Below are 27,872 nucleotides of genomic sequence, written 5' to 3'. Positions count from 1 at the left end.
TGGAACGAGAAAAGGTAGGAAATTATGCTTAATTTCTTCTCACCTTCTACGGCTCCTTTGAGCGGCTTGATGCAATGTGATTATTTTGTTTTGCGCTTCCTTTTTAACGGGTAGTGCGTAAAGGTGTTTTGGACTGGTCGAAGTTTACCCGCGCATAGCTTTATTTCCAACAATATTTTTGGTTTAGTAAACAGTTTTTAAACGATGATTATGATGTTACAGACTCAACAAATAAGTTTTCGATTAAGTTCTTTTTAAACGCTTGAAACATTGTTGATGTAGAGTTTTCCAATCATAACCAAATAAAAGCACGTTGTTTACTAACTTTTCCAGTATCAGCTGAGCCGGAGCGAGAGCACGCTCGTGAGAGCTGTACTGTTACGTAAACGAGAGAACTCTGTGATCATCAGCGCTGGAAGCAGGAATCCCGCTCGTATGGGTCGTGATGCATTTTGCTTGTCTCCTTCTTCGCCGCGGTTGTGCGTTGCCAATCCAGGCTCTGTGATCGTGCATCTTCCTGCGCTGCACTGCACGCTGCAGCACGCTAGCCGGCACTCTACAACCGACAGGGCAGGGTGGGAAGCAGAAGATCAATCAGCGCAGAATTCGTCGTCTAGAGGCTAGTCTTCGGCGCGATCTTGTAGCGTGTGGACGTTGTTGTGCGTAGAGTGCCATCGAGTGACGGACGACGGTTTGGGCGGTATAATTGCGGTTTGCGGTTTTAACTGAATGGGATTTTTTTGTGTGTTTTGGTTGTGAAACGGTTTCGATTTAATGAACGTTTTTGGACCTGCCGTCTCGAATTGTCCCGTGTGAAGTTCTCGTACGGAAAGTGACTTACGGGGTACATACGGTAAAATTTAGCATCACGTCGACCGCGGTGGCGTAGTATTTAAATGGACTGTGCGATTCACTGTGCGCATTGAAATAAGCCTCAGACGGTTTGGCTTTTTATTTCGTTCAAACTGTGGTTGTTTTGTCCTTTTTGACTGTCCTGATTGGACCGAAATAATACGGTGTAAATGTGTCAGCGGCTTTTTGTGGTACAATGCAGGGTCGCGTACATTAACGATTTCTGGTTTCATAGTGCGTATACGTATTGATCAGTGAAGTAGAGTGTATATATTCGATATAAAAAAATACAAGTTATTTCTTACTGGTGGTTAAATCATTGAAGGATTTAAAAGTCTATCAGGTGCTGGGTGTGTCCTCATCTTCAATCCAAACGGCGTGAAATTGTGATGCAGATCTACGATGGTAGTCAAGATAGGATGCCAATTTGTGCTTAAAAGGTTCAGGTGTGCCTTTGAGTGACAGGCAGTTTCTCTTGAAATAAGTGCAGAATCGGTGCATTTCGTGGTATGAGAGTGCACTTTAATTCTACGGTATAAGAAAACCCTGTTGGATGGGCCATGAGTGCTGCTGCAATATCATATGCTGCTGCTAACTGTCAGTTCAGAGTGCGACGGTAAACTCCAAAAGAAAAGGACCGCGTTGTGACAGAGGCCTTGTCCCGTTTTCGTTACTGTAAACTTTTTGTCTTGTGGTGGCATTTTAATCGGTAGGTGCAATTACATTATTATCGTACTATCCTAAACCTTTCGATGCCTTTATTGATTGTATTCCTAGTTACGTTATTTACTCCAGTAAGACATTATTTTCACGGCGTCTTATTTGTTGCAATAAAAATTCAACCTAAAAATTAATTTTTATTATACAGAAACTTTGATAGTGCAAAGTTATTGCGCTCAGCATTTTTTTTTAATTTTTACATCTTCGATAATGAAATTTACGAAAAAGTTCCAATAAAAATTAATTGCTGTATGAATCGGTCGACTGAATTGGTCATTTTGAAGAGGGGAATTGTGTTTTCGGGATAACATAAATTAATTCTGTATCCACCTGGAATACCGTATAACCAATACCGGACAATCTCTTTTTTTCCCTAGTGTACACACATTTCAACACCGAAAAGGTAGTTGATTGGAATTCCTCGCAGTATTCTCAACGGTCGTAAATTTATACAAACCCAGGCGAACACAGAAGGATCCTCAGAGTTTCCGCTGCTTTGTTCTACCTGTGGTGTGTTGTGAGCGTGAAGTGTAGAAGGAAATACGCCCCTGCAATAAAAGTCCGACACTCCGAAAATAACAGCAGAAACGCCCGGCTTGTAGGCATATGTGTGCGCCGTTTGGGCAAGATGGATATATAATGCATATTGCTGGCTGCAATTATTCCTAACAAAAGCAAACAACCACGCGTACAAAGTAATCACCAATGCGATGCTATCAAGCATCGCTGATCGACGGTAAACTACCTTCAGAGCATGTTGCTGCTGATGCACTCGTTGGGTCCCATGCAACGTCAGTTTTTTGCTGGTCAAGCAGCTCTTAATTTCTTATTTTTTTCGAGATGCAAACATTAAAAAACACAATCGGAACGGTATACTAGCGAATGAGCGTAATGTACAAAGAAAGAGATCGATAATCTTATTTCTAATCAATAACATCGAAACATTATTATTACGAAATAACAACTATGGTCCAGTAATCGTAACATTTTTCATTTGCTAGTACAGTTAGGTTTGTGTGTTATATTACCATTATTTCGAAACGATAGACAACGTTTTTTATTTTAAATGTCTACTTTTTCTCGACTTCCCTATTTTCTTCGTTATAAATGTACAAAAAAATGCGTTGACGAAGAATTAGCTAATTACTGTCTCAACATTGGTTTAAGTAAAACTTTTTATAATGTTTCTTTTGAAACATTTCATTCTCAATTATCCGAGACCGTTTCTTTCATAAGTGCAGTCATTGACAATTTTTTTAAATTATTGAAAAACAGTGGCTTTATTCCTACTCATTCGGTTCTACGTTACTGGCACCTGCGTTACTCAATTCTGTGGTTAAAAACATCGCTCATAGCTGTTTCGATTGCAGACCGTGTGATCGTTCAAATGAACTGGCTTACGAAAACTGAACCACAGATTTTTGTGTGCCCCAAAATTGATCGTTTGCCTGAAACCGTAGTTTACCGAAACATCATGATTTTTGTATGTATGATACATGTTTTGATATCGATATCTATCAATTATTAATTGTTCAAATTTTGCGTTATGCATTTCACATATTTGTGTGCGAAATCAAAGCAATTGCTGTGCGTTTTGAGAAGATTATTTTTGAGTGGTTTTTCAGTAAATGTTTTCCTATGTTGAAATTGAACTATACACAAAACCGATTTCTGTTCTTTATTAGGATACATTCAAAGATTGTTATTAAAACATACTTGTTTAAAAATCGTCTTTAGAATGGTTAATCGGTTCACCTTGTTCTAAAACTTTTTTTAACTTTTTATAAAAGTATATCCGTCGCTTACATTTTTCAAAAAAATGAGGGTTTTTTAAATTGTATTTCGTGAAATTGGAGAAAATCGACTAGAATAAAACTTTGAAACAAAGGTTCAAGGCACGCGCTTTTAATATTAACAATAAAGCTAAAAAGCATAGTGCATATAAAATTTAGAAAATTACTTACTTACTTTACTTTGTTGGCTAACGGACCGTTCTCCGGTCTAGGGCCCAACGAATTAGAGATGTCCAGCTTCTTCTGTCTTGGGCAGCCGTTCTCCAGTTTCCTCGTACACCAGCAGATCGTGCATCTTCTCCCACCGCGTGCGAGGCCTACCACGGATAGTTTTAGCGGCTCTCTCGTCAGGCATTCTGACTATATGTCCAGGCCACTGAAGTCTGCCTCGCTGCATTACCTTCACTATATCAGCATGTTTGTATACCTGGTACAACTCGTGATTCATGCGTCTGCGCCACACTCCATCGTCCAGTTTACCGCCAAGTATCGATCGCAGAACTTTATGCTCAAAAACTTCAGCGTCTATGCTTCATGTACGTAAAGGGCCACCGGAAGTATCAGCGTCCTATGCAGCGCTAGTTTTGTGCGAGTTTGCTAACTACGGGACATTAGCTGGTTACGTAGTCCGTAGAAGGCCCTGTTTGCAGCTGCAACTCGTCGTTCCACTTCACGGCTCATATCGTGCTCACATGTCACAAGCGTACCAAGATAAACGAATTTGTCAACCACTTCAAATCGTTCCCCATCTATCTCTATTACACTGGTCGACAAAAGCGAAAAAATGCTACCGCCCGCAAAGCTCAAAATAATTTCCCTAGAAAGATTACAGCTTTTCGTTATAAAAACCCTTTCATGAACGAATGAAATGATTCCAAAATTCATGTTTATTTATGTATTTGATGAGCCAAGGAATAACCGCAAAAATCTCAAATTAACCTTTAAATTGCCGAAAAACGAAAATCCCAATCTCAAATTCAGCAACATATAACATTCAGTACTTTAACACGGCACAAAACGTGCAAATTGTCTCTTACTCCAAGTAGTGCTGTATTATTTTGAAGTGTTGTAATAATACAACATACAGTGGACACTCAGCGCTTATTCGATGGAGCGTTCCTTGATTTGAGCAAGCAATAGTGAGTAAGGCGACATCCATTAAGTACTTCACGCAAATATTGATCAAATTTTACTCCCCTTTACCTCCCCCCCCCCTTGTAACATTTTGTCACACATTGACGTCCCCCTCCCAGGAGAAGTACGTCACGTCACAGCAATTCCCATTCTCTATTATAAAACTGAACCGTGAGTGTGCTGCCCCAAAGTGCCTGTCAGTAGGTCTCGAGTTTATATACTGACCTAACAAGTCAGTCGTTGTAGGTTGAAATCCCGGTTCAGGAGAAACTGTTAGCGTCATTAAGATTTGGTACAGGTTTGTGTCGGAAATAGTACAAATGAACAGGATTTTTGCAGCTCCCAGTGCAGATATAAATGTGGCAACACTGCGTCAGACCCGTTTTTTTGTTGTGGAATTAGACTACTGCGTCTATTATTTAGAACTATTGTAGTATATCCCCCTTACTATACGTGCTATATAGGATACCCAGTCACCCCACTATTGATCGAGTGATGACCGGTTGCCTCGGCACGCTCCCAGTCAGGTATAATGTGCTTAATAAAACCAATTATCTTCCGAGGATTAGCAGACCAAATTTCATTAGGTTGTAAGCAACCCTTGTTGAGAAATTTGATTCTGCTCATGTATAATGCACCACAGCTGCATAGCAGATGTTCCGAGGTTTCACTTTCTATGCTACAAAAGCGACAAGTATCGTCTTGAACCCGACCAATGTTCTTTAGAAGATACTTACTCGGACAGTGCCCTGTTATTAGTCCTGTGTAGATACAGAGCGCCCACTTATTGACCCGTTTAGGGAACTAGGACTTTCTGCTGATGCTTTGAAGCAACAAGTTTCGGAAGAAATTTCTCTGCTGATGTTGTTTTTGTCTCAGTTAAATTATTAATCAAAAGGTTGTGGATAAATAAAGGTGAAATATACAAATTTTCCAGTCAATTTTTTATTTTTTGATATTTTTCATGTGACGTCACCCAACGTTACAGACCCCCCTCCCCCTCCCCATACGTCCCATATCGTCTCCATTTTCTTAAGGAAACATCTATAAATGACGTAGCTTCTTTTAAGGTTTTTTTGACCCCCACCTCCCCCATAGTAGCATTTCGTCACAAAGTCAGACCTCACTCTAGATAATTACGTAGCTTTTCAACAACCCCCTTCCATGACATTTTATTTTTTTTTAATTCTATTACCAAAAACATACCTAGTATCATGCATGAAAAAGAAAAGACTAGAGAGTATTAAAAATGACCCTAAACAGACAAACCAGCGATAAAAAAGAACAATTAGAAAAAATGCAAGTTTTTTTCTTAGTTTTATATTTGCTACGTAGCTTGGCTTGAATCCCCAACCTCGTCACAAAACTGCAAATCCCCCCCTCCCACCTCGAACGCTACGTCATTTATGAATGTTCCCTAATACCCTCTCCCCCTATATGTGACGTACTTTATGGATGCCGCCTAAACATTATCGCTGATTAGTAAAACACTCTCAACAATGCATCTGGTCATAGTGTGCGTAGTTCTAGGTCAGTTATGCGGTCGTGCCTTGGATACAACCACCTGCTTTTATTACGTGCTACGTAATACCTGCGAAATTTCTCAGATGGTCTCGAGGTACGATGCTGGCCTAACAAGCCAGTCGTCGTAGGTTCGAGTCTCGGCTCGGGAGAGACTGTTAGTGTCAGTAGGATCGTAGCGCAATTAGCGTGTACACTAAACAGTCAGCTGCGAAGTCTGTGTATAAATTAACAGAAGGTCAAGTTCCGAACCGAAATGTAGCATCAAGGCTTTGCTTTTTCACGTAATACCTGCGTAAAAATTGAATTTAGTGTACAAGTTGCGTTTTGAATTCATGGAATGTTGACATTCACGCTTACTAAAAAAACTTTCAACTTTTCTTTGCGCTATTAGCATCGACGATGTAGGCATGGAAGTTTCAAGGTAAATTCTGACATTGGGATTGTTTTCTTGTGTAAGTTCAAACGGTTCTAAATTACTCTCCTCCTGCACGTAAACTCAGGTATTTTGATCTGGTTTACCCCTTAACCTCATAACTTCTCTACTTTCTTATACTTATTCATGATGATAACATTCTGATTGTGATCAGTTTGGAAATTCGTAAGTAAGTGTCATGTGTATATAGTGGCTAATTTCTAACTAGACTAATTAGATTTCTCGTGCGCTACTATGATGGTGCCCAGTATGATTATTTGAATCAGCGAATACCAATCATATTGGCTTAGTGATTCCATTTGCAAAGTACGAAAAGCTCCGCGGCTCCTCAAGTGAAATTCAGTAATTATCAACACAGCCGCAAGGCTACAGAGTTCGCTTTGACAAGCGAGTGGTCATGGATTTGAATGATAGTAGAATCAGGCTACTGTGACTGTTAAAGGACTTTAAAATGGGGTTTATCTCAGGCTACACATTAAATACCTCTCCTTCAAGCTGAGTTCTATAGTACCCACTTCCTCTTATAATAAAACTGGTCTGAGTAAGGTTCTCTTCAGGGAAATGTAATTATGGCCCGATATTGGCTGTAGGAACGAAGTTTTGATAAGACTCCTTCCTTGTGACAAAATATAAGTCCTTTTTATGATAAACTGATTAGAGGTCTATCGTTCGAGGCCTTTTCAGGGAATTGAATTTCTGATGCGGTATAGACACGGAGAACGATGTTCCGATTAGACTTTTCCTCTTGACAATATAAGTCCTTCTTGTAGTAAAACGAAGAGGAATATTGATCCTCTCCAGGTTATTGTAATTAGTGACATTAGCACGGAGAACGAGGTTCCTATATATAACTCCTTCCTTTTGACATAATAAGTCCCTCTCAAAATAAACCTAGCCAGAGAGGAACGTTAGGCGAAGTCCCGCCAGGGAATTGTATTTTAGTAATATTTGTAGGATGAAAAGAAGCTCGCTATAGTAGTAGAGTCAGGGTAAAACTTCACATACAAGCATGGATTATAAAAATAGGCGTGTCACTTACTCCGATGGAGTACATAATACACTTAATATTCCGCGCACCATACTGATATTCATTATTTTGATTCTGTTATTAATTTTATTATGAAAAAATAGCTCAATATTTTCAAATTTACCAAGACCTTCGCGATCCACTACACCCAAAGCGAAAGGAGAAGCTTTTGTTGCTTTTGAGTAACTTTCACTTGCTGCGTTTGTATTGATGTAATGGTATATTTCAATCCACTTACACTCACATATACGCAGAATCTCTGCTGTAGCGTCCTCAAATGATATTACGTGAAACCCCACTGTCTTGTTCGTTAACTCACTTCACCAATTGGTAATGAAAAGGTATTATATTGCGACCAGAGTTGCCAGAAATGTCCACGATTGCGTAATCAATGAAAGCGAATATTTCCTAGATTGGCACGAACTTTCTACTATCAAATAGGTCCGAGTGAGTATTTTTCATGGTTAACAGGAAGAAGTTTGGGGAGAAAACGAATCTTGAGGAAAGAGAAGTTCAACATGGCTTGCAAACGCTTGCTAGAAAACAAACGTTTGTGTTTTCCTCTAACGCATAGACTTCAAGATCGAAGAAGCATTGAATTGCTGGATAGAGTTCGAATGGCTGCTTTAGTCGAATTTTCAACCGTCTTTGTTAAGGTGTTCTAACATTTTATTATTGAATATTGTGAAAATTTTGTACAAAAAAGGAGTTGAATTTCAATTTGTACACATAAATACAACATAACTGAACAGGAATGGAATAAACACTATGCGGCGCAAACAAGTTTCAACAGTCAGAGTGCGAGCAGATTGAACTAACATTTCACTTTGATTTCCAGCAACAAACCAGAGAATATTCAATCATGGATCATTCACTTATTTTGTCCTTAAAAGGACAATTGTTGTTCAATTTTAACATCGGATATAATGTTGATCGTGTCTGTGCTACTTCGACAGTGGGAATTCCTTATTTAGCTGACAACGCAGTGGAAAGCTGTTTTAATATCGTCGATTTCGTGCAACACTAGCACAGCTCAAAATTCATAGTTTAAAAAAAAACGCGTTTGAAAACTTGTTCCGAAAATTTCTTAATGCATTTTCAGGAAAACTTTTAATTTTAAGATATCCCATTTTCATTGAACATTTTTCGGGTGCATATATAATGAGCACGTTGTACACGTTAAAACCCATGTTTACTACCTGTATACAAAAAAAAAGTAAAAGTACTTCTACTTATAACTCTGGATTTTTTGTGAATTTTGAAACGCGGTTTCATCGGATGAAACTTAACAATATTTGGCATCTTTTACAATCAAAAACCTCAAAATGTACGGTAATCGCTCCGTTTTTCATCTCAACAGCTGAGTGCAACTATATTCATCTTATTTCTCTCATTTATCCATTTTACCGTCAAATTTCTACAAATTTCAAAACTGAACTCTATTTGCTTCTCGATTTTGTCAAGTGGTTGAAAGTTTTACGTTGAAAATATGGTGAATTTCGACGATAAATTGATCAAAGAGGCGCGATGAGATGAATATAGGAGCGATTACCCTATACACAAATTTGAATACACACAAATGTATATATGTTCGTGTAGCAAGAAACTAACGATATGTTGATTTGTTTGAGCCGAAAGCAAACTCCGCTATCGCTGATGCTATCCGCTGCTACTAAGATGGGACCGTCCTTGCCATCATGCATTAGTCAAGTGATTGGTTTAGGCAGAAGTCCAAAGAGTGCATTCCCGGCAAATTATTAAAGATGGATGAAAAGCTGAAACCCGAATCCGACCCGTACCCGTCGGTTTCGGGTTTGAAAATTTTTGAAAGTGTCGTGTAGGGGTCGGCTTCGGGTTTGGTGATGAAAAAAATCGGGTTCGAGCTCGAAATTATGAGGCACAGTTCGGGTTTGATCTGAATTTGATTTAGTGTCGGCTTCGGGTTTGATCAAAAACAAAATTTCGGGTTCGGGTCGGGTAGGGTTTCAAGTTGAAACTTTCAACCGAAAAAAAAGTTTGGGTTCGGGTCGGGTTCGGGTTTGGAAAACATCATACCCGACCATCTCTATAAACTATGTACAATATTCTGTCGACCGTGTTATGGAAAGGAAGTATTAAGCGACCAATTAGAGGTTGAATTCTTTGTTTCAATAAGGCTTTACAATTTTCAATAATACAATATTACGAATTATCAAATTACAATTTTCTGCATTTGGATGGATGCATAGAAGATTTTCAAATCAATTGCTACAAGAACGAAGGAAATCCGTTGAAAACTAGCCGATTGATATGCATGTGAATTATCGGATTTTTGGGAATTAAAACAACCTTTTTGTATTCTTAACCCATTGTTCGAAAAAGACATCGCACTACACTTGAAAATTATAAGGCGACCAAACAAAAAGTTGAACTGAAACACTGTCGAAAATGATTTTCCTTTTTCTCAGTAGAATCTGTTATTTTTTAGAACAGTATACTTTTGTCACACTATAAAAAATTACAAGTCTAAAATATTTCGTTTGCATCTTTTGATGAAGCGATAAATTCGCAAGAGAGGGTGTGAAAACGAAAAAAGCGGAGACAACGTACAAACTCTCGTTTGACTTTGTTAGCAGGTCGTCCAGATCTCAGCTGATACAAGGTTAAGAGTAGGCCAATGTCAAAACTCATGAAGAACTTTTCGAAATGTTTAATTTGCGGAACATTATCACCTAAACTGCAAATCATTACAAAAATAATTAGATATTTCTTTGTTTTATTGTATAAAACATGAAGCATGCATGAAGCATTTTTTGATAAACATTGCTTTACTCATGATAAACATTGTTTTACTCATAAAGTTAATGTTTGAATTTCTCAGAACCGTTACAGTAACAAAAAGTAATTAAAAACAACTTAATTCAATCGTTAATCAAGAAATGCCACTGCGCTTTTATTAAACATACTTATTTCCAAAAAGAGCTCTTAACTCCAAAAAGTCAACGGTGATGTGTTGAGGTTAAACAAATTCTTATTGGAACTGGGTTTATGGCAAATAGCAGAGTAAAGTAGAGCTTCTTAGCCGCAAGGTTACAGAGTCCGCTTTGACAAGCGGGTGATAGGTTCGAATTTTAGTAGAAACAAGCCATTCGTTGGCAAAAGGATTTTTGAGTATGGGTTTATTTTTCTAAGATTTTTCAACACAAAATTTCCCCCAAGACTTCGATAATGTTATACACAGAAAGTGAACTTAACCCTCTAACGCTCACAAGGTTTATCATTTAAATATATAGCTTCACGAGAAAATTCAAGCTGAACACTTTGTAGACTAACGTAAATTACTGTCAACTGTAGTATTTTGAAGAAAATGCCCAGTGATGCTCTGAGGCAGCATATAAAAGTTTATGGAACAATCGTGAGCACAACATACTATTTTATGTCAAGATTTGATGATTATAATTTTTGGTGCTTTAGAGTCACCGTGAGCGGGAAAGGGTTAATGTCGAATCGCATGTAGCGAATTGCCTCCATCGCTTATCATAGGAAATTTCATAACATTCCACGCGAATTTCAATGATATTGCACATAATTTTCAAACATAATCGTGGTATACGTCAGAAGCAACTGAAATTAAAATGAGAAAATATTTTACGTGCCATGTTATATTCAGAATTTTTTAATGCGTAGATTATAGCAGGTTATACGCTGTCAGACAGCTTGCAGGAGGATTATGATAAGGTCGATAAGAAAGTAAGTAGGTTACTATGTCTGAAGGACAAGCAAAAGCACTATAACACGGAGCAGGTTACTTTTCAATAGGTAACACTGCAAAAAGGGACCAAACAAATATGTGCGAACAGCAAAAACGTCTGGACAATGACAGACCTACAAAAAATGGCAAATATCTACATCTAGTCTAACTGCGGCAACATTTCGCTATGCATCGTAAATCGAATTCATCCTATAAAATATTCTAATTCCAAAATTTAAATTCGCTTACAAATTTGGCGTGTGGATGCTCCCATCCGCGTAGTATATGGGTAAACCGGAATGAGGAGTGTTGAACTTGAATCCGAATTTGCATGTAAAAAAAAGAACAGCTGAACAAAAAGTTTACCCGACCTTCAAGCTAATGCTGAGACTCAATTCTAAAATTAAAAAAAAAACCGGCTTTAGTTGTTTTACATCTTCACTGTCCCAACCGAACCAGCCACGGAGTCGCGCGAAGAAGGTCCTGGATGGGGCAGCAGGTCACTGCCAAAGATGGAACGTGGTTTCAACCACAACATTTATTTCCCTATTCTGGAAATCATGCGGTGCTAGATTCCCCACTCGCTGTGCACGCCTAAAGGATGAGTTAATAAAATATCAAACTCATCGCCGTACAACAACGGTTGCGTCGGACAATAAACAGGTGTCGGGTTGAGGATTTACAGACATATTTAGCTTAAAAACGGGAAATAATTCTATAAAATAAACATACGTTGAGACTGACTTCGACCCGTGTTCTGTAGACCGGCCGGGCCAAACAGGTTTCGCTGCAGTCGAGAAAGGCCGAAGATGCCTGGATGGAAACAGTGTTCTCTATGACAAAGACAAAGCGCGCGTGAGGAAAGTGAAGGAGGAGGGGGGTTGTCAAACCACTAAATTTGATTCTGAGAGACGTATGAAATATTGAATTGATTTTTATCCATGTACAGCTATGGCGGTGTGTAGTGAAGTTTTGACACCTTATCAAACATTTGTGTTGATGCAAAAAGTCACCTGTTTAAAATGTCAGGTCGTCAACATTTTGATTGAATTGGATGTTTTCTCTAAGCAGGTCTAGTGAGTCCAACGTAATTATCTTGATCATCGTACGTTTGCTCTCCTCAGCAACTTGCAGGCAGAATTTTGCTAGTGAGGGATTTCATGCCAATTCACCCCGTCGCTGTTGGCTGAGATCAAATACTAGTTGATACAATCCAAGATATTTAAGGTAACAATACAGAAATCCAGCAAAGTGCGAACTTTCATAGACGAGTTTGCGTGTGAAATCCCTCCAGTATCTCCCACATCAAAGCGATATCACTAAGTTGCTAACTGGTTTGCGAAATTCGTTCCTCCTTCCTCGCAGTAGCAATAAGCTTCATCTGAAAATGGACGTAATATTTTAGTTTTGACATGGACGCCAAAAAATACGATACTAATGATTGGTGTTTTGCAACTGGATGAAACGCGTAGCGCCCGAGTGTGCAAGCAATAATTAGCGCATCCGTTCGAGTCGGCGAAAAATCAGCGCAGCCGGCAATCGTCGCCCGAGTTGGAAAGACTGCTGTTAGTCTTTTATAGTCTCTTGCCTCCGGTAGAATATATTTTTACAGTTGTTAAATAATGTTTATCTATTTCGGTTTTCCAGGTCGGGCGATAGCCCACTGAACTCTGACAGCTTTGTGATCATCGCGGGTGGAATGACCATTGCCGCCGCCGGTACGGAACATTCCGCGCCAGAGAGAACACCGTGTAAAACTTCGAGTTTGCACAACACCCCCAAGGGTCATCGGAGGTGGCGGTGAACGAAGGAAGTGCACTAGTGCCAGTCCCTTTCCGGGCAGAGCAGCGAGAACAAATGCTCTGATTGCCGGTCGACAGAAAAGGGAACGTTTGCATAAATCATGATAAAGTGAAAACAAAAGAATACCATTTTAAGGGGAGTGCGGAAAGGCATCAAAGTTTATCGCTGGCGGAGAAAAGGCAGTTGAATGATTAGTTATCGTGTATAAGTTGAAGTTTGTGTGCAGAAAAGGGCAAGTTATAAAAGAAGCAATATCGGTGGGTGAATTTTACAAAACAAAAATGTGGTCAATTAGTGACCTAGTGGTGGCCTTTTTCGGCGCGTGCTGTCTCCTAACGGCTGCGGCCAGTGGTAAGCTGGGCCGAGACGATGTGGACATCGAGGAGCTGCGAAAATATGGTGATCTGGATGGTTATCAACGGGACGGGGATAGTTTTTATAGCGGCGGCCAGGATGAAGTTCACGTCGCTCAACCGTTGCGACATCGCAACGGACGGATGAGGATCGGTCAGCTGAGACGTGGCGGACTTAGAGCGCGTCATTCGAAACACGGTAAGTGATTTTCGTAAACCGGCGATATTTTCGCCGTGGCTATTGTGTATAATGGGGTTAGCTCTGGTTATAAATTGCACACTTTTTTAACACGAAATGAGTGCACCACTATAGATGAAATTTGAGACACAAAGAATCTGGAGATGCTTTTACTTTCATACCTCTACATATACTGCAGATTTTTGTCAACTGTAAGAATAACTACTGTTTTTTTTTACAATTAAATTTTCTGCAAAATTTTTTTTAAACTTCGATTGTTTATTATAAAAGTGTTATTGCAATGACAGTCCACGATTTATCCCATTTTTCCAGGTACGGAAATTTCACCTGTTTATATTTTGTAAATTGATCCTATTTTTATTATTTTCGATAAATTATTCCTTTTTTAATTCACAGTCTTTGCTAGCAATGCTAGCAAATGTTCGGCTAACGCATTACAGAAAAACTATTTCTGATTATATGAAATGCGCAGAAAAAAATTTGTCTGTTATTATGAAACGAATGACTAAACCCGCTCAAACAATCCGGTTCACCTAGATGAATGATCCGGATCTATATCGCTCACTAGAATGGCCCGTTTGGCTCATCTCTACCGCTTTGATGCGCTATGGACTGAAATGAGGGGAATTCAAATGAAAAGATGACTCCATAAATAAAATAAATGTAGCAGGTGGGACTCAACATTCCAGTTCAGCGATTCGGAATAAATTTCGCAACTTTCGTAACATTAGCGCTGACATTGGTGTGGAGTAGAATGCTCTTGTAATGTCGAACATAGTTATTTATCAAGGAGTAATTCCAAATATATACTCTTACTTGTAATGTAATATGATTATCGCTTGGCTGGTTAAAAAAAGTCTCGAATTCGTAAAAAAACACAAAACAATAATTTGCAGAATATAGTTGGGATTGGTTCTATTTTTATAGACACATAGAAAACGACAAACAGTGACGAACCATCAAAATATTTTAGATTATCTTCCTGACGATTTTAGGAGAATATTCTTGTGTTAAATTTAGAATGATCTAATATTTTTCCTATCCTAAACGCTTTATAGTAAGATGTGCCAAACACTGACGAATGTCTAGAAAAGTAATTTAAAAACCTCTTATAATCAAACCAAATACTTATGGCCCCTAATAACTAATCCGCTAACCAAAAAATAATTTCAAAAGAAAAGACAAAAACGTGTATAGAGTATATACTCATAAGTATATTCTCGAAAAAAAGTTCGATCAAGAAAATCGAGGACGTAGAGCCGCAGTTACAGAAATTTCGAGCGCACTGCACCTTAACTAAATGTAAAATATGAACTGGAACATACGTTCAAAAAGCTTTTCTCACTGTTCTGTACATTTTCACAGCATCATTTCGAACTCATAATTTTGTTATGCTCCAGAAGCAGGATGCACACAACACAACAACACATAACAGCGTGGTATACTGTTGAGAGTGTTGCACTGCTGCTATTTGTTTCTATCCGGCATGAGAAGAATTGTATTGTTCTCCTCCTAACAATACGATATAACGTATTATTTTGTTGCGTGGATGACAGCTCGATTGGTCCAGTTGCATTGTTTGCCAACACAAAATAAATTTCGTTTTTCATACATTCGTAATTCATACAGAATGGAATGTTTTCGTGTTGTGCGAAATTGAGGAAATAACATAACTTGAAAAAAGGTGGGGCTACTTACAACATGAATCTAAAATAAACATCGCGAAGCAAGATGATATTAACCCTCTAGTGCCCAGTGCCGCCTTTACACGGTCTTCAGTTGAACCTCTAAAAAGGTTCAATCAATACTTAAAACATGTTAATAAAAATTCATAGTGATTTTTTCGTCTAAAAATTAACTTGGGCACTAGAGGTTAAGGCAAAAATCCAGGCAAGACAAAGGATAATGTTATGTTAGTGGCACTAACTGGTTGTAGATGGCGTACGAGGTCTGATCATGATGAACTGCAAAAGCTGAATGACATTTGAAATTGCATAAGTCGACCTTATTCAAAGATTTACATATTAGGAAGATGTTGGTGAGTGATATTTTATCAAATAGCAACTGCGATTAAAATCTGCTACAATCTGTAACACTCAATAGTTTGATTTTCGCCGTAGCTCGATAATATTGTGAGTCAATAGTGGCAGGTTTTTGCGAAAGCTCAATTTTCAAGGTTACTTGGAAAAACCTAAAAATATCTAAGTCAAATTTATTGGTTCTCAACGTTAATTAAACTTTCTGGTTTCCGAAAAAAATGCTTTACCTTGTAATTTCGAGTGTCGTCAATCATTTTGAATTTCATTTCAACTTGTCCCGCCTTCGAAAAGTTTAACGTTATATATTATTCTAGCCCATTGCGGAAGCTTAACAAAGAAGTGTTTACAATGTATTTGATTCCAAATGTTAAGCGGTGTTTGACCAATAAATAGTTAATGGGTTCAATGATGGCTATTTTACATTTTACATTCGTGTGACTTATTTATGTAAATTGTAAACTGTTAATCGTAGTTGCCCTGAGAACGAGGTAATATATCCTTGAAACGTCGGCTTTGACATAGTAAAACGACTTTTAAAGAAACCCATGACCGAAAACTGGTTCCAAATGTAAGAAAAACAAGTTTATTAGAAGGAAAGACGGGGCAAGTTGAAACACTAAATTTTGAACTATTAAATCCCTTTGTAACTTTAAAATTTCGGTTGTGTTAAGCTGACTTACTTAACTGTGCATCTTATACCAAAGTCACAGACAAACAGATGTGCCTCTTTGATGAAAAATCCTGAAAAATCTTCTCCTTGTTCGAGTCGTTAAATTTATACGCCACCATGTGAGATTATTGCCTACTAACTAGGCTTCATCCATTCTCTTGATTTTTGCTCACATTTTCTCGTCTACCTGTCGAACGCCTGGGAGAATTAGACTTTCTATTACACAGAGTGAGTAACTAACCTCATTCAGTCGTAGAGCATTTCAGTCGCAGAGTTCATTTTCACTCACAATTATCGTGTGCGAGGGGAATTGTTTTCTCTCTCAGTTCACTCAGTTCAAGAGGTAGTAGTTTCCATTAGCTTTTCAGTAACTAACCGAAAAGTTGGCCAAAGAACAAAAGATGTAGGTTAGGGTGGCAGCGAAAATGGTCATGTCGCCGACCATCTACATTTCGTTCGTTGACCGAGAAAAATAATCTGTGTAAAATTTCAGCTCAATCGAACATGATTCAGGGGTGCCTCGAAGTGTTCAAAGTTTTGATGTTTTGACCCTCGAAAATGGACATCCCTAATAAAAAATCTAGTTCAAAATGGACAATAAACATTGAAATGATTCACCAAACCACATGTAAATCATTTTAATGTCTATTGGGCATCTCAAACATACTTTCCTATTAAGAATGTTAATTTTCGAGGGTCAAAACACTGAAACTTTAAGCGCTTTGAGGCACCCCTAAATCAAGTCTGATTAAGCTGAAATTTTGCACATTTTGGGCAAACAAACAAAATGTACGTAGTCGGTTCTTGAAATTTATTTTTTTGTATACATCGCATTGCCACCATAAGGCGTCGTACACAAATTACGTAACGCATGAAGGGGGGGGGGGGGGAAGAGGAGTTAAGTCTGCGTCACTTATTGTTACATAGGGGGGAGGGGGTGGTTAGTTGAGATCGTTACGTAACTGAGATGTTTGCTCAAAACTGCAAATTTGGAGGCGGGGACAGGCTGTCCAGCGTTACGTAATTTTAGGGGAGGGAGTCATATTGAACGTTACTTATCGTTACATAGGGGGGGGGGGGAGGTGGTCTGAAATCTAGGTTTTTAGCGTTACGTAATTTGTGTACGACGCCTAATGTAGGTTTACATTGAAGCCACATTCTAACAGATTTTGAATTTGATATTATAGGAAGATTCAGCATTCACCATGGGTACGTATCCTACGGAGCATTTGGTATTTCATTATTTTTGTCGCACTCCAGGGCGGACTGAGCACTTAAGTTCACTCATCTTGCGTATGCGTTATGCTATTTACAAGAGTTTCACTGGACCTATGCTCTGTCAAATTACGAGTATTCATTCACCAGAGAAACTATTACTCGTCACTCATTCAGATGGTATGATGAACATTGAATGTAAGCTTATAGTTGTCAAGAGGGGAGAAAATTGTTTTCTCCTCAAAATAAAGATAAGCAATATGACGCACGCTACTTACTAATATTCATAAAACGGGTTTTTTTTCCAACGGAAGCGAAACCAGTATTACTGCCTACTAAACAATAATTAAAATTTCGTTTTTTCTGGACGAACAATACGTGGCATCCGTTTGTCTGTGCTAAAACTGTAGCTTAAAATTTAAATCATTACACCTAGAACGTCTTAGATGTTTAATTTGACTTTACAATAGCATTTCGAACTCCACTCTCATATCAACGTCACTACGAACAGAATTTTGCTGTTCCCCAGCCGCACAATTGCAATATGCAACACACAACAGCGTGATAAACTGTTGTGTGGCTGAGAGTACGGCATCTCCTGCTATCTGCTTTTATCCGACGCGAGAAGAATTTGATTGTCTCGGGGATTGGGGATTAAGCTAAAATCCTTAATTTTTTTTTGAGCTCTAGGGCAAAATCTGTGTTTACCAGTGTTATCAGCTCTTGCCGATTCTTCATGCCCCTTTAGAAAACTGGAGAATGTTTTCAATACTTTTGTTATATTTGAAAAAAAAATGTCATTCCGTCGCGCCACGCAATTAATAGAATGAGATAATTTGAAAAAAGGCGGAAAACTTCACAACGTGGGTTAAAAATAAATATAGTGATGCGACGTAATATAATTTCAGTTCTAATGTCGTACACGGGTTGACCATGACGCATCTATGTGTTAATTGAAATAATCTTGCTTGAATTATTCGGTCTTTTTTAAACGCATTTTGTATATTTAGATGATGATAATGATATTTTTTTAAATTAATTAAAATTGTAATTTAAATCCACTATACATGCGCAGTAGTGCTGTTCAATAGAAGTCAATACTGTACAATTTTTCATTAAACTTCATTCAATATTTATTCGTCTCGATAAAGATATTTCATTTGTCGACTCCAACGTAGCATTATTGTGAGTTCTTCATTCTGACTGTCTGAATGTCACGGCTTTCAACACGGGATGAATTTTGTTTTCAATGATGATGTAACACGGAACGTTCCGTAATTGAGAGCGCTCTGGCCGTTTGTACTTGAAAAATCGTATTAAATATATAAATCGGTACTAAGTAACTAATTACTGTCTGTTGAACCCTGAAAAGTATGTTTTAACTTAAAATCATTCATCCTATACCATTGTATCTAACGTCTCATGGTGATTGGGATAATAAATTTCAAGTGTAACCGTGAAATAATAAATGCAACCATGTCATTCCCACAGTTGAATGTAATTAACCCGAATCAGCCCGGAACTACTAATGAATATTTATTTTTTTCTAACTGAGACGTACAAAACTAAACTAACTTGATAAGATTTTTTCTGTCAAGCAGCATATGTTCATAAAGACATTGCCAAATGAAGCAATGCCAATGTGTCTAATGATCATTGGGTTGATTCGAGTTAAAATCTCAGATTTCTGACGTATTACTTCAGTAGGGTGACATACTGTGGAAAGTGTAAAGAAAATGTGCCCTCCTCAAATGCATATCATGTTACAAGCACTGAGCGGATTTGAAACGCCAATATCTTGATCTCAAAGCTATGTGGTACAACAGTTAACACATCTTCTCAGTTTTAATGTAATGAACAGTTTTTAATCTACAATTTCAGGATTAGCTTCGCAGCAAACAACGAATAACCAGCACGCTTCTATAGTTGAAAAAATGATAATATGATGTAAGATCGTACGTGCTATGTGCCGTTTTGAATGCATGCCTTGTTACTTTCACTTTCAATAGGTGAAAAGTTTTCAAACTATTGTTATAAGAAAAATCTTTTTTTTTTCAATTGCAAACCGACAGAAAAATGATCAATTGGAAAAGCAACGGTTAACCCATCACGAGCTCGCTTCCTTCGCGTTGTTTATTTTAGACGCATGTTGTAAGTGGCTCCGCCTTTTTTCATGTTATGTCATTTTCCCAGTTTCGCAAGACGCAGAGATTTCATTCCGTATGCAATACGAATGTACGAAAAATGAATCTAATGTCCTCTTTCTCAAAACTTTCCAATATTTTGTATGAAGGGTAATGAATTTTTCAAAACAGCCAGCATTTTTTACAGTGAGTGACCATTGCTTGGTAAACTGCTGAGCAGAGCGTACCTGCAGTACAACCCGTACCAGTTAACATAAAATAGACCCCATTGTGGTCCATAGCATCCTGCCCAGCCACTCCTATCTCTACCTCCCCGTGGTACCAGCCGGGATACGAGTAACCAAGCGAAGATCATGGTAACCAACACGTGGTGGGACGTTTGTCGTATGCTGACAGGAAAGGGGGAGGTGGGCTATCTCCTCGGAGGAAAGCTCAGCCTTTCTGAGCGTCTTTTTCCTAGGTAAGGGGCGGCTCATAACAGCGTCAGACCCGGAGCGGGCGGCTGTATAAAGAAACGTGCTGTCTCGAACGCTATACCCAAGATGGCAGCAGCCCCACCACGAGACTCGGTAGCTTAACCCTAGTAACCCAAGTAACAATTTCATAGCTATTTGCCCTTATCCAATTTTCTTAACGGTTTTATTGCGGTAACGGCTATTACCAACGATCTTAAGGCGGTCAGCCTTCTTACCTAAAAGAACGGACCGTAAGAAACACTTAAAGCTGTCAATAAAACTTTTATAAAACCAATAACAAAACCAGCAAGCGCGTATGTTTTTTTGCTTTAATAGCGGTTTCATTACAGCTAGCGCGAGTCTTATAAAATCGAATTGAGAATAGCAAGTTGGCTATGGAAAATATCTCATAAGATTGTAATAAGTGTTCAGTTTCAATTTGTCAAATTTGTAAACAAACATGGATTCGCGGAAACGAATAAAGATTTCTGGCAGCTTTAAACGAAGTGTGAAGAGAAATTTTAACAAAAGAATTAATATAAGGATAATGGAAATAACAAATATTGGAAAAGCTATGAAAAATGTTCCATTGAAATCCTCCACAGCAAGTTCCAGCCAGAAAACAATCTCAGGATCTCAGGAGTTCGGAACGTGTTTAGGTTCGATAAAAACAACAAACAGATTCTATGAAACGACAATCACCTGATTTTAATGTCAGAGAAAAGGAATTATTTCTCGATAGCGAAAGAAGAGCTTATGGACAAACAGATTCCAGAAATTTATATGTATCGCTCGCTGCGTTCAGAAACAACGATTTAATAATACGATTTGTGTGATATAAAGTGTGAAATGATACCCGTTCCAGTTGACGATACAACAAATACAGTTTTTATTCCTTCGTTTCATACCATTTAAGTTAGGTTAAGAATTAAAAAAATATATATTAAAAATCACAAAAAATCGCATATCAACATACTTCTTCTATTTTAGCTCATTTTTCTTGTCTCCGTATTTCAAATTCTTCGGTCGGTTTTTATGCGTCGATACAACCTTTCCGGTCAACCTCTGTTTGCTGTTTTTCATAATTCCCTTCAAAAATTTCTCACAATCGGCTTCGGGGAAATCCTGGTCTGCTAGCCTAACAACTCTCAAAAACATTTCTCGGAACTTTGCGTAAAACTTCAATGGAATTTTGGGTGTACCTGCACATGGTTCTTTAGAACTGCTTGGCAGATCGATATCCCGAGCTAAGCCCGTCCAGGAACATTTGTTCATTATCTCGCGAGTCACTAGATGATCAATCAGCCGATATGCGCTGGTGACTCCATCGGATTTGCCAGTTTTTCCACAAATAGCGCTTAATTTCGAAATATATCGCTCCATGTTATTTTCGTCCCTCAGTTCTGCTTCCAAACGGTCTAGATCTTCAATGGAGTTAACTTTCTTAATCATCACGTCTTTGGTTGAAGCATGTGGCTCTGTTTGATAATTCTTTTCCATTGACAAAACTTTTTGGTTAAGAACTTCAATAGAAGCAGTCAGTTTTGCTAAGCTTATCATTATCTTAAGTATGTTATTATGCATGAGAACCTGGTTCGTAACAATTGCCGTCAGTGAAGCTTCTGGAATAATCTCATTTATTTCAATTTCTGTTAAATGCGCCTCAGTGATATTTTCTTCCATGGCGCTTTGTTCATCTTCCGATACATCAACATTGGGTAAAGCAATTTGTTCTCCTGAAATTACCTGCAATGCGAATAAAGCTATTCGATAAATAAAACAATTCTAATATCATTCGATGTAGCTTACCGTAACGGTTTCCAATTCTTGTGGATCAGTGACAAGATCATTAAAATCTTTTTCAATGGATGTTGGGGCATTCCTTCGACAAACCTTTTTTGCTTCAGGTTGCTCATCCATTTCAGTCTCAGTATTCAGTTCCATATAATCCAATTCCTGCTGTGCTTCAGCATATGTATTAAATTCGCGCTTCAATACACAACTAATTTTCTCCCAGTTTTCACTAGGCTGAGAATTTTCATCGTGGCACAATCTCCAAACAACTGATTTTTTTGGCCAAAATAAAGTTCCTTCATTTTCCCAGCGCGATGGAACAACACACAAGCACAACTCGTTACTTTCAATTGTTTGAACAATTTTAAACGGCATTTTGATAAAATATTTACGTGAATTCTAAATATAATAACTCCTATTTTGTTTGCAAAGTTTATTCCAAAGATGCCAAATGTGTTTATAAAAATTCAGCAAATGTTGACTTTAAATTTGAAAAAAATTAAGGTTGCTACGATAAAAGTCTACAAAAAATACTCTGCACACTTAATAACAATCAGCGCAAATGTAAGATAACTCGGAAATAATATGTCCACAGACGGAAAAATATATATCTATATCTATATATTTATATTTAGAAATATATTAAATATAAAAATAGAAATAAAAAAAAATCTGCTAATCTGGTATCCCTGGTTCTAAGAGAAGGGTGGACAACTTGTAACTTTTTTTTATGTGCAACGAGAACCAAATATCACGCTGTCAAATTAACAGCCATCTGATTGGTTGTTTTGCTTTGACACACTGTGGATTTTTTTTGCTAGTGGGTGCCAGCCGTGCTGAAAAAAATATCAATGTATTTTTGTTTCACTGTTTTTTTTCTGTTAATGAAGAAGACAAATTTACGATTGATTCTAGAAATTTAGCTAATTTTATTCAGGTTTCTCAAAGATCCGGTTGTTCAGAAAAGTGGATTCAATTGTGTGTAGTAAATAAGCATGACATCGCATCGTTCAATATCAACAAATATTCGATTTGTTAATCAAGTTCGTGATACTACGTGGTTTAGAATAACAGGTACGACACCTACCAGACATATTCCCCAAAAGATAATCTTTCAGCTTTTCTGGCAGTCATACCCCTTATCTGCTGTTTTGGCAGCACGGGGCACGATAACTGTCAACTGAGTTTGGAGGAAAAAAAAGTGAAAAAGTATTTAAATAAACAATGAACAATCGTCTATCAGTAAAATCCTGTCCGGCAATAGCTGCAAACGTGAAAAAAGAGGTATGTTTGTTCTACGCGAACCTTTTCAGGAAAATGTAGTGACTCTCTGTTACACTATTTTTCCTAGATTACCTAATCAATTATCTGTACATTCAATATATTTTTTTTCTTCAGTTTTCAGAAATCGGATGGATTCGATTGTTTCAGGGCAATACTAATGAGATGCGCCGTGATGAAAACGTAAGGAGTTCCGAGAGAAATAAGTAAATAAGAGAGAAATAAGTGAATAAGCAATGAACAATCGTCTATCAATCAAATCCTGTCCGGGTGCAGTGATGAAAACGTAAGGAGTTCGGAGGGAAAAAGTGACCCGGCACAAAATGTTAAATGTGAACAATTACCTATCAATTAAGTCATGACCGGTGATAGCTGCAAACGTAAGGAAAAAGGCATGTTCGTTTTCCGTTATCATTGCACAAAAAAACTAGGTTTGTGACTTTCTGTTACACTATTTTTCCGAGAATATTCAATGTTATTTTTTCAGTTTTCAGAAATCGTCGAATGAAATCGGTTTTTTGGGACAACATTGATGAAATACACCGGGATGTGTCAGTGTAAATGTAAATGTCTAAAAACCATTTCTTTATTGAAAAATCAAGTAATTGTAAAAATAAAGTGAATGGTCACATCGATTTAATTTTTTCTCAGGTAATTCTTTCGTCATCCTGTAGCAATAGTTGTGAGTCATCTGCTTCACAATTAGTTCCTTCTGCAATTTTCTCACTAGCCGAAATGGCAGCGTATTTGAATGCAGCTCCATACTGGTGGGCATTTGGGGCATCGTTTCGACCGCAACGTCTTCTGGACTCTGAGAAGCTATTCTCGAGGCAGTCTTGAGAAACGTCCCGCATAGTTCTTCAAAACAAATTTCGTTCATCAATTTATCCCACAGCAAACGGAGTCCGTGTATGTTTTCTCGGAACCCTTCGATGTAGTTCTATGACGATGTAGGTCTTATGACGGTCCGCCTCGCTACCAAAAGAGGTAGGCCGTAAGAAATACTTGTAGCATTCAATAACACTAAAAAATGAGTCAATGAAACATGTAATTAAACCAACAGATGCGAATGCTTCTTTGCTTTATTAGTGGTTTTATTACAGCCAACACGACTCTTATAAAATCGACATATCATACTGTTACAAAACCTAGAAACTGATCTTATTGTGGCTATTTAAAATCCAAAAATTAGCAATTTGGTTGTGGAAAATCTCTCATAAGATTGTAATAGGTGCAAAGTTCGAACACATTTGCTGTATACAAAAATGGATGCGTGGAAACGAATTAAGACCTCTGGCAGTTTTAAGCGAAGTGTAAAGAAAAATTTCAACAAAATAAATAATGTAAATCCGCAGCTGTATAAGAAAAATATTCCGCTGAAATCCTTCACTGACAGTTCCAGCCAGAAAACAACCCCAGAGTTTTCTGTGGATGAGATAACTCCAGAGTGCTCATCATCGAGTCGGATTAAACCATCCTCAGATTGTACAGATACATCAACCAACTATACCATATCCAACGAGGAAGACTTTGCTGAACCGGAGTTAGAAGATGAAACATTTGCCAACATGCGTCTTTTAACAGATTTACAGTCGTGGGCAGTTAAATACAACATTCGCCAAACCGCATTGAAAGAGCTGCTGACGATTTTAAACACACGTTTATCTGACATCTTGCCACGCGATCCGAGAACATTATTGAAAACGGTACAAACTGTAAAGCTTGTTCAAATGGATAACGGACAATATTGGCACCAAGGCATCGAAACCTGCATCGATAGAATGCTTCCGGAAATCACTGAACCGTTAACTATCTCTGTGAAAGTCAATATCGATGGTTTGCCAGTATACAAAAGTTCAAAGGACGAATTCTGGCCAATTTTAATAAATATTGACGAATTCCCCCAAGTTGAGCCTATGATCGTTGGTATTTATGCTGGCAAACAAAAACCCGCATGCGTCGTGAACTTTTTGACACCATTTGTTGATGATATGGAGATAGTGTGCAAAGATGGAATCATCGTTAATGGTCATAAAGTGTCAGTGGCAATTAAAGGTTTTGTATGTGATTCCCCAGCAAGAGCTTTAATAAAAGGTAATTAACAGGTAGTTTTGGGTATACATTTTATTCGTAATGTAATTTTAGGAACTGCCTATTTCAATGCGCAAAATGGATGTCAAAAATGTACCACAACCGGAGAATACTCTTACGTTTCTCATACTAATTACTTCCCTCGAGCAAGATGTCCTCCAAGAACAGATTGGGACTTTCGAAATAAAAAGTATGGTAGTCATCACAAAAATGATTCCCCGCTGTTGAGGCTCAACATAGACATGATAAAAGATTTTGCAGTTGGAGACTCTCTTCACCTTATAGATTTGGGTATCATGAAGAAGCTCTTGCTGGGATGGCGGGATGGCAAATTTGGAAGCTACAACACAAAGTGGCCCGCTAATGTTACAGTTAATCTCTCCAAAAGACTGTTGCAGCTAAGAATGCCACATGAGATTCATCGAGCACTTCGAGGAGTGGATTGCATAGGGCATTGGAAAGGTCTCGAGTTTCGTACCTTCCTGAACTATGTCTCGATAGTGGTACTTAAACCAATCCTCTCTTCGGAGGTTTATGAGCATTTTCTTTCTTTTTTTTGTGCCATAACTATTTGTTCCTCAGAGAGTTATACTCACCTACTGGATTTGGCTGACATGCTGCTCATGCACTTTCATGATCACTTCAAAGATATATATGGAGAAGATTACGTTTCAAGTAATGTTCACAATTTGACCCATTTGATTGACGACGTCAAACGGTTTGGAATTTTGTCAAGATTCAGTGCGTATCCTTTCGAGAATAAATTATTCCAAATTAAGAACTTGATCAGATCAGGAAGGAATCCACTTTCGCAAATAGCAAAGCGACTCAGTGAACTAAATAAGATTTCAAAAAATGTTAATTTGAGCGAAAACGAAACTAATTTACCACCTTCACTGAAAAAGGAACTAACGTATTTTGATGTTGATGACAATGAATTATTCCTCGATAACGAAGCGAGAGCTTATGGACAAATAGAATTTAAAAATTTTTCATTGTGTAAAAATTTTGTAAACCAATGGTTTTTGACTAAATCGCACGAGGTCGTTGCGATGAATTTCGTCGTTAAGAACAGAAATGAAGAAACAAAAATCAAAGGCAATTGCTTGAAGCACCTGGATTCATTTTTCGCGACCCCTATTCGATCGAATGTGCTATATATTTATCGTTCGCTGCGTTCAGAAACAAATGTAAAGTACTATGATTTATGTGATATCAAGTGTAAAATGATACCCATTCCAGTAGACGACACACCAAATACAGTATTTATTCCCTTACTTCATACTATTTAGCTCTTAGGTTAAGATTTAAACATATATTAAAAATCACAAAAAGACATATTAACAACCTACTTCTCTTTTAGTTCATCTTTTTTGGCTTTTTTAGTCACCTCGGACAGCTTCTATGGAACGACACTACAAGTCTTTGCTAACTATTTCTCCCAAGCTGCTCCAGAGAAATTCTGGTCTGCGTATTGAACGGTTTTGTTACAATTTGCCTTCGACAAGCCTTTTCTTGCCTTCGGTTGCTCATCCACTTCTATTTCAGTGTTCGATTTCATAAACTCTTGTTCCTGCTAAGCTTCGGCATAATAAATAAACTCACGCTTCAGCACACAACTGCGGTTTCCCAGCTGTCGTTCTGGTAGGATTTTCCGTCGTCTCCAAACAACTGACTTTTTCGGCCAAATCAAAGTGAAGGAAAAACTCAAACCACATAATTGCATGAGGTGAACCAGCCGCCGGCTGAAAGCCTCAAAAATATAGACAAAAAAAAACATAATTGTTAAAGCGTGTGGAAGATGTGGTCGAGTGTCATGTTCATTTGTCTGTGGTGGAAACCTCGGCCAACTAAACTTATTGAAGCTATGAGTAATACACTGTAAATAACAATCACGTCGGAGTAAAGTGATTTGTTGTTGAATTTGCACTACTTGCCTAACATTTCAGAGTTGAATCGAAATATATTAATTTTCGATATTTTCTTTCGAAATATATTAATGCAAATAACTATGAAATCAACAGCAAATCACTTTATTTTCTGTTGTTATGTTCTTCTTTGTTGATATGCTTATGTTGAGATACGGAATGTCGGTCAGTTGTCGGTAATTATATAAATTCACAATAAATTCAAAAGTCTTCTTTTTATTTTGATTTTTAATTTAATAACAAGATTATCCCAGAAATGCTTCCTGTAACTGTATCGATGCAATCGATTTCAGGATATGTAAAAAAGTAGTTTTATTGTTATTTTAATTTGAAGAATTCAATAAAACTTGGGCTCAAATAAATTTTTGATCTATGGGTAAATGTAATGCATGCGCCGTTCGCCATCGTCACTATTTTTGTTTCGCTTTATGGTTTTAACGTTTGTCAGTTGGAATTGCAGCTGTAATTCAATTGATTTGAACAGAGGTGATAATACAAGAGATATTTATTATAATACGATGGTGATTTTCATTAAACAGTTTTCAACGCAAGATTATTTCATTGGAAAGTGTTAATCATCGAGAAATCAACACTAAATCACTTTTACTGGGATGTAACGAATTGAGTTAAGTGCAAAAACACTTGCAGTAATCGTGACATTTTTTTACAGTGTACCAATAATTAACC

At 37.8% G+C, this 27,872-nt stretch overlaps 2 protein-coding genes and 1 long non-coding RNA gene across 5 annotated transcripts in view; 2 read left to right on the top strand and 1 right to left on the bottom strand.

The window, feature by feature from the left end:
- The first annotated feature begins 643 nt into the window (after nucleotides 1-643).
- LOC129726952 (laminin subunit alpha-1) overlaps nucleotides 644-27,872 on the top strand; it is a 399,452-nt gene continuing 372,223 nt past the window's right edge. For both annotated transcript variants that reach the window (XR_008728436.1, XM_055684266.1), the window contains exons 1-2: nucleotides 644-1,561; nucleotides 12,861-13,568. Coding sequence is in view for 1 of the 2 variants with exons in the window: in XM_055684266.1 (XP_055540241.1) it covers nucleotides 13,298-13,568 (271 nt within the window). In the remaining variant the exon portion in view is untranslated. The remainder of the gene's footprint in view (nucleotides 1,562-12,860; nucleotides 13,569-27,872) is intronic.
- On the bottom strand, nucleotides 20,903-22,282 carry LOC129726954 (uncharacterized). The gene is made up of 2 exons (XM_055684270.1): nucleotides 21,901-22,282; nucleotides 20,903-21,837 (listed from the first exon to the last, which is right to left on the bottom strand). The coding sequence occupies exons 1-2, from the start codon at nucleotides 22,258-22,260 to the stop codon at nucleotides 21,073-21,075; spliced, it is 1,125 nt and encodes a 374-aa protein (XP_055540245.1). The 5' UTR covers nucleotides 22,261-22,282; the 3' UTR covers nucleotides 20,903-21,072.
- On the top strand, nucleotides 22,960-24,243 carry LOC129726955 (uncharacterized). Of its 2 annotated transcripts, none has more exons than XR_008728438.1 (4): nucleotides 22,960-23,169; nucleotides 23,284-23,597; nucleotides 23,654-23,817; nucleotides 23,873-24,243. It is a non-coding gene; the product is annotated as an uncharacterized LOC129726955 (long non-coding RNA). The 2 variants fall into 2 exon arrangements; XR_008728437.1 differs by having other exon boundaries at nucleotides 22,976-23,169; nucleotides 23,897-24,242.

This window comes from Wyeomyia smithii, chromosome 3, assembly GCF_029784165.1.
Source record: "Wyeomyia smithii strain HCP4-BCI-WySm-NY-G18 chromosome 3, ASM2978416v1, whole genome shotgun sequence".
In the NCBI taxonomy this organism is placed as follows: Eukaryota; Metazoa; Arthropoda; class Insecta; order Diptera; family Culicidae; genus Wyeomyia; species Wyeomyia smithii.
The sequence above is the reverse complement of the archived record's forward strand: the minus strand, read 5'-3'. Positions and strand labels throughout refer to the sequence as shown.

Excerpts from the sequence above, each read along its gene's own strand:
- LOC129726954 (XM_055684270.1), bottom strand. The coding sequence starts at position 22,260 with ATGCCGTTTAAAATTGTTCAAACAATTGAAAGTAACGAGTTGTGCTTG. Across the intron at positions 21,838-21,900 it reads AAGAATTGGAAACCGTTACG|GTAATTTCAGGAGAACAAAT; the intron begins GTAAGCTACATC and ends TTCGCATTGCAG.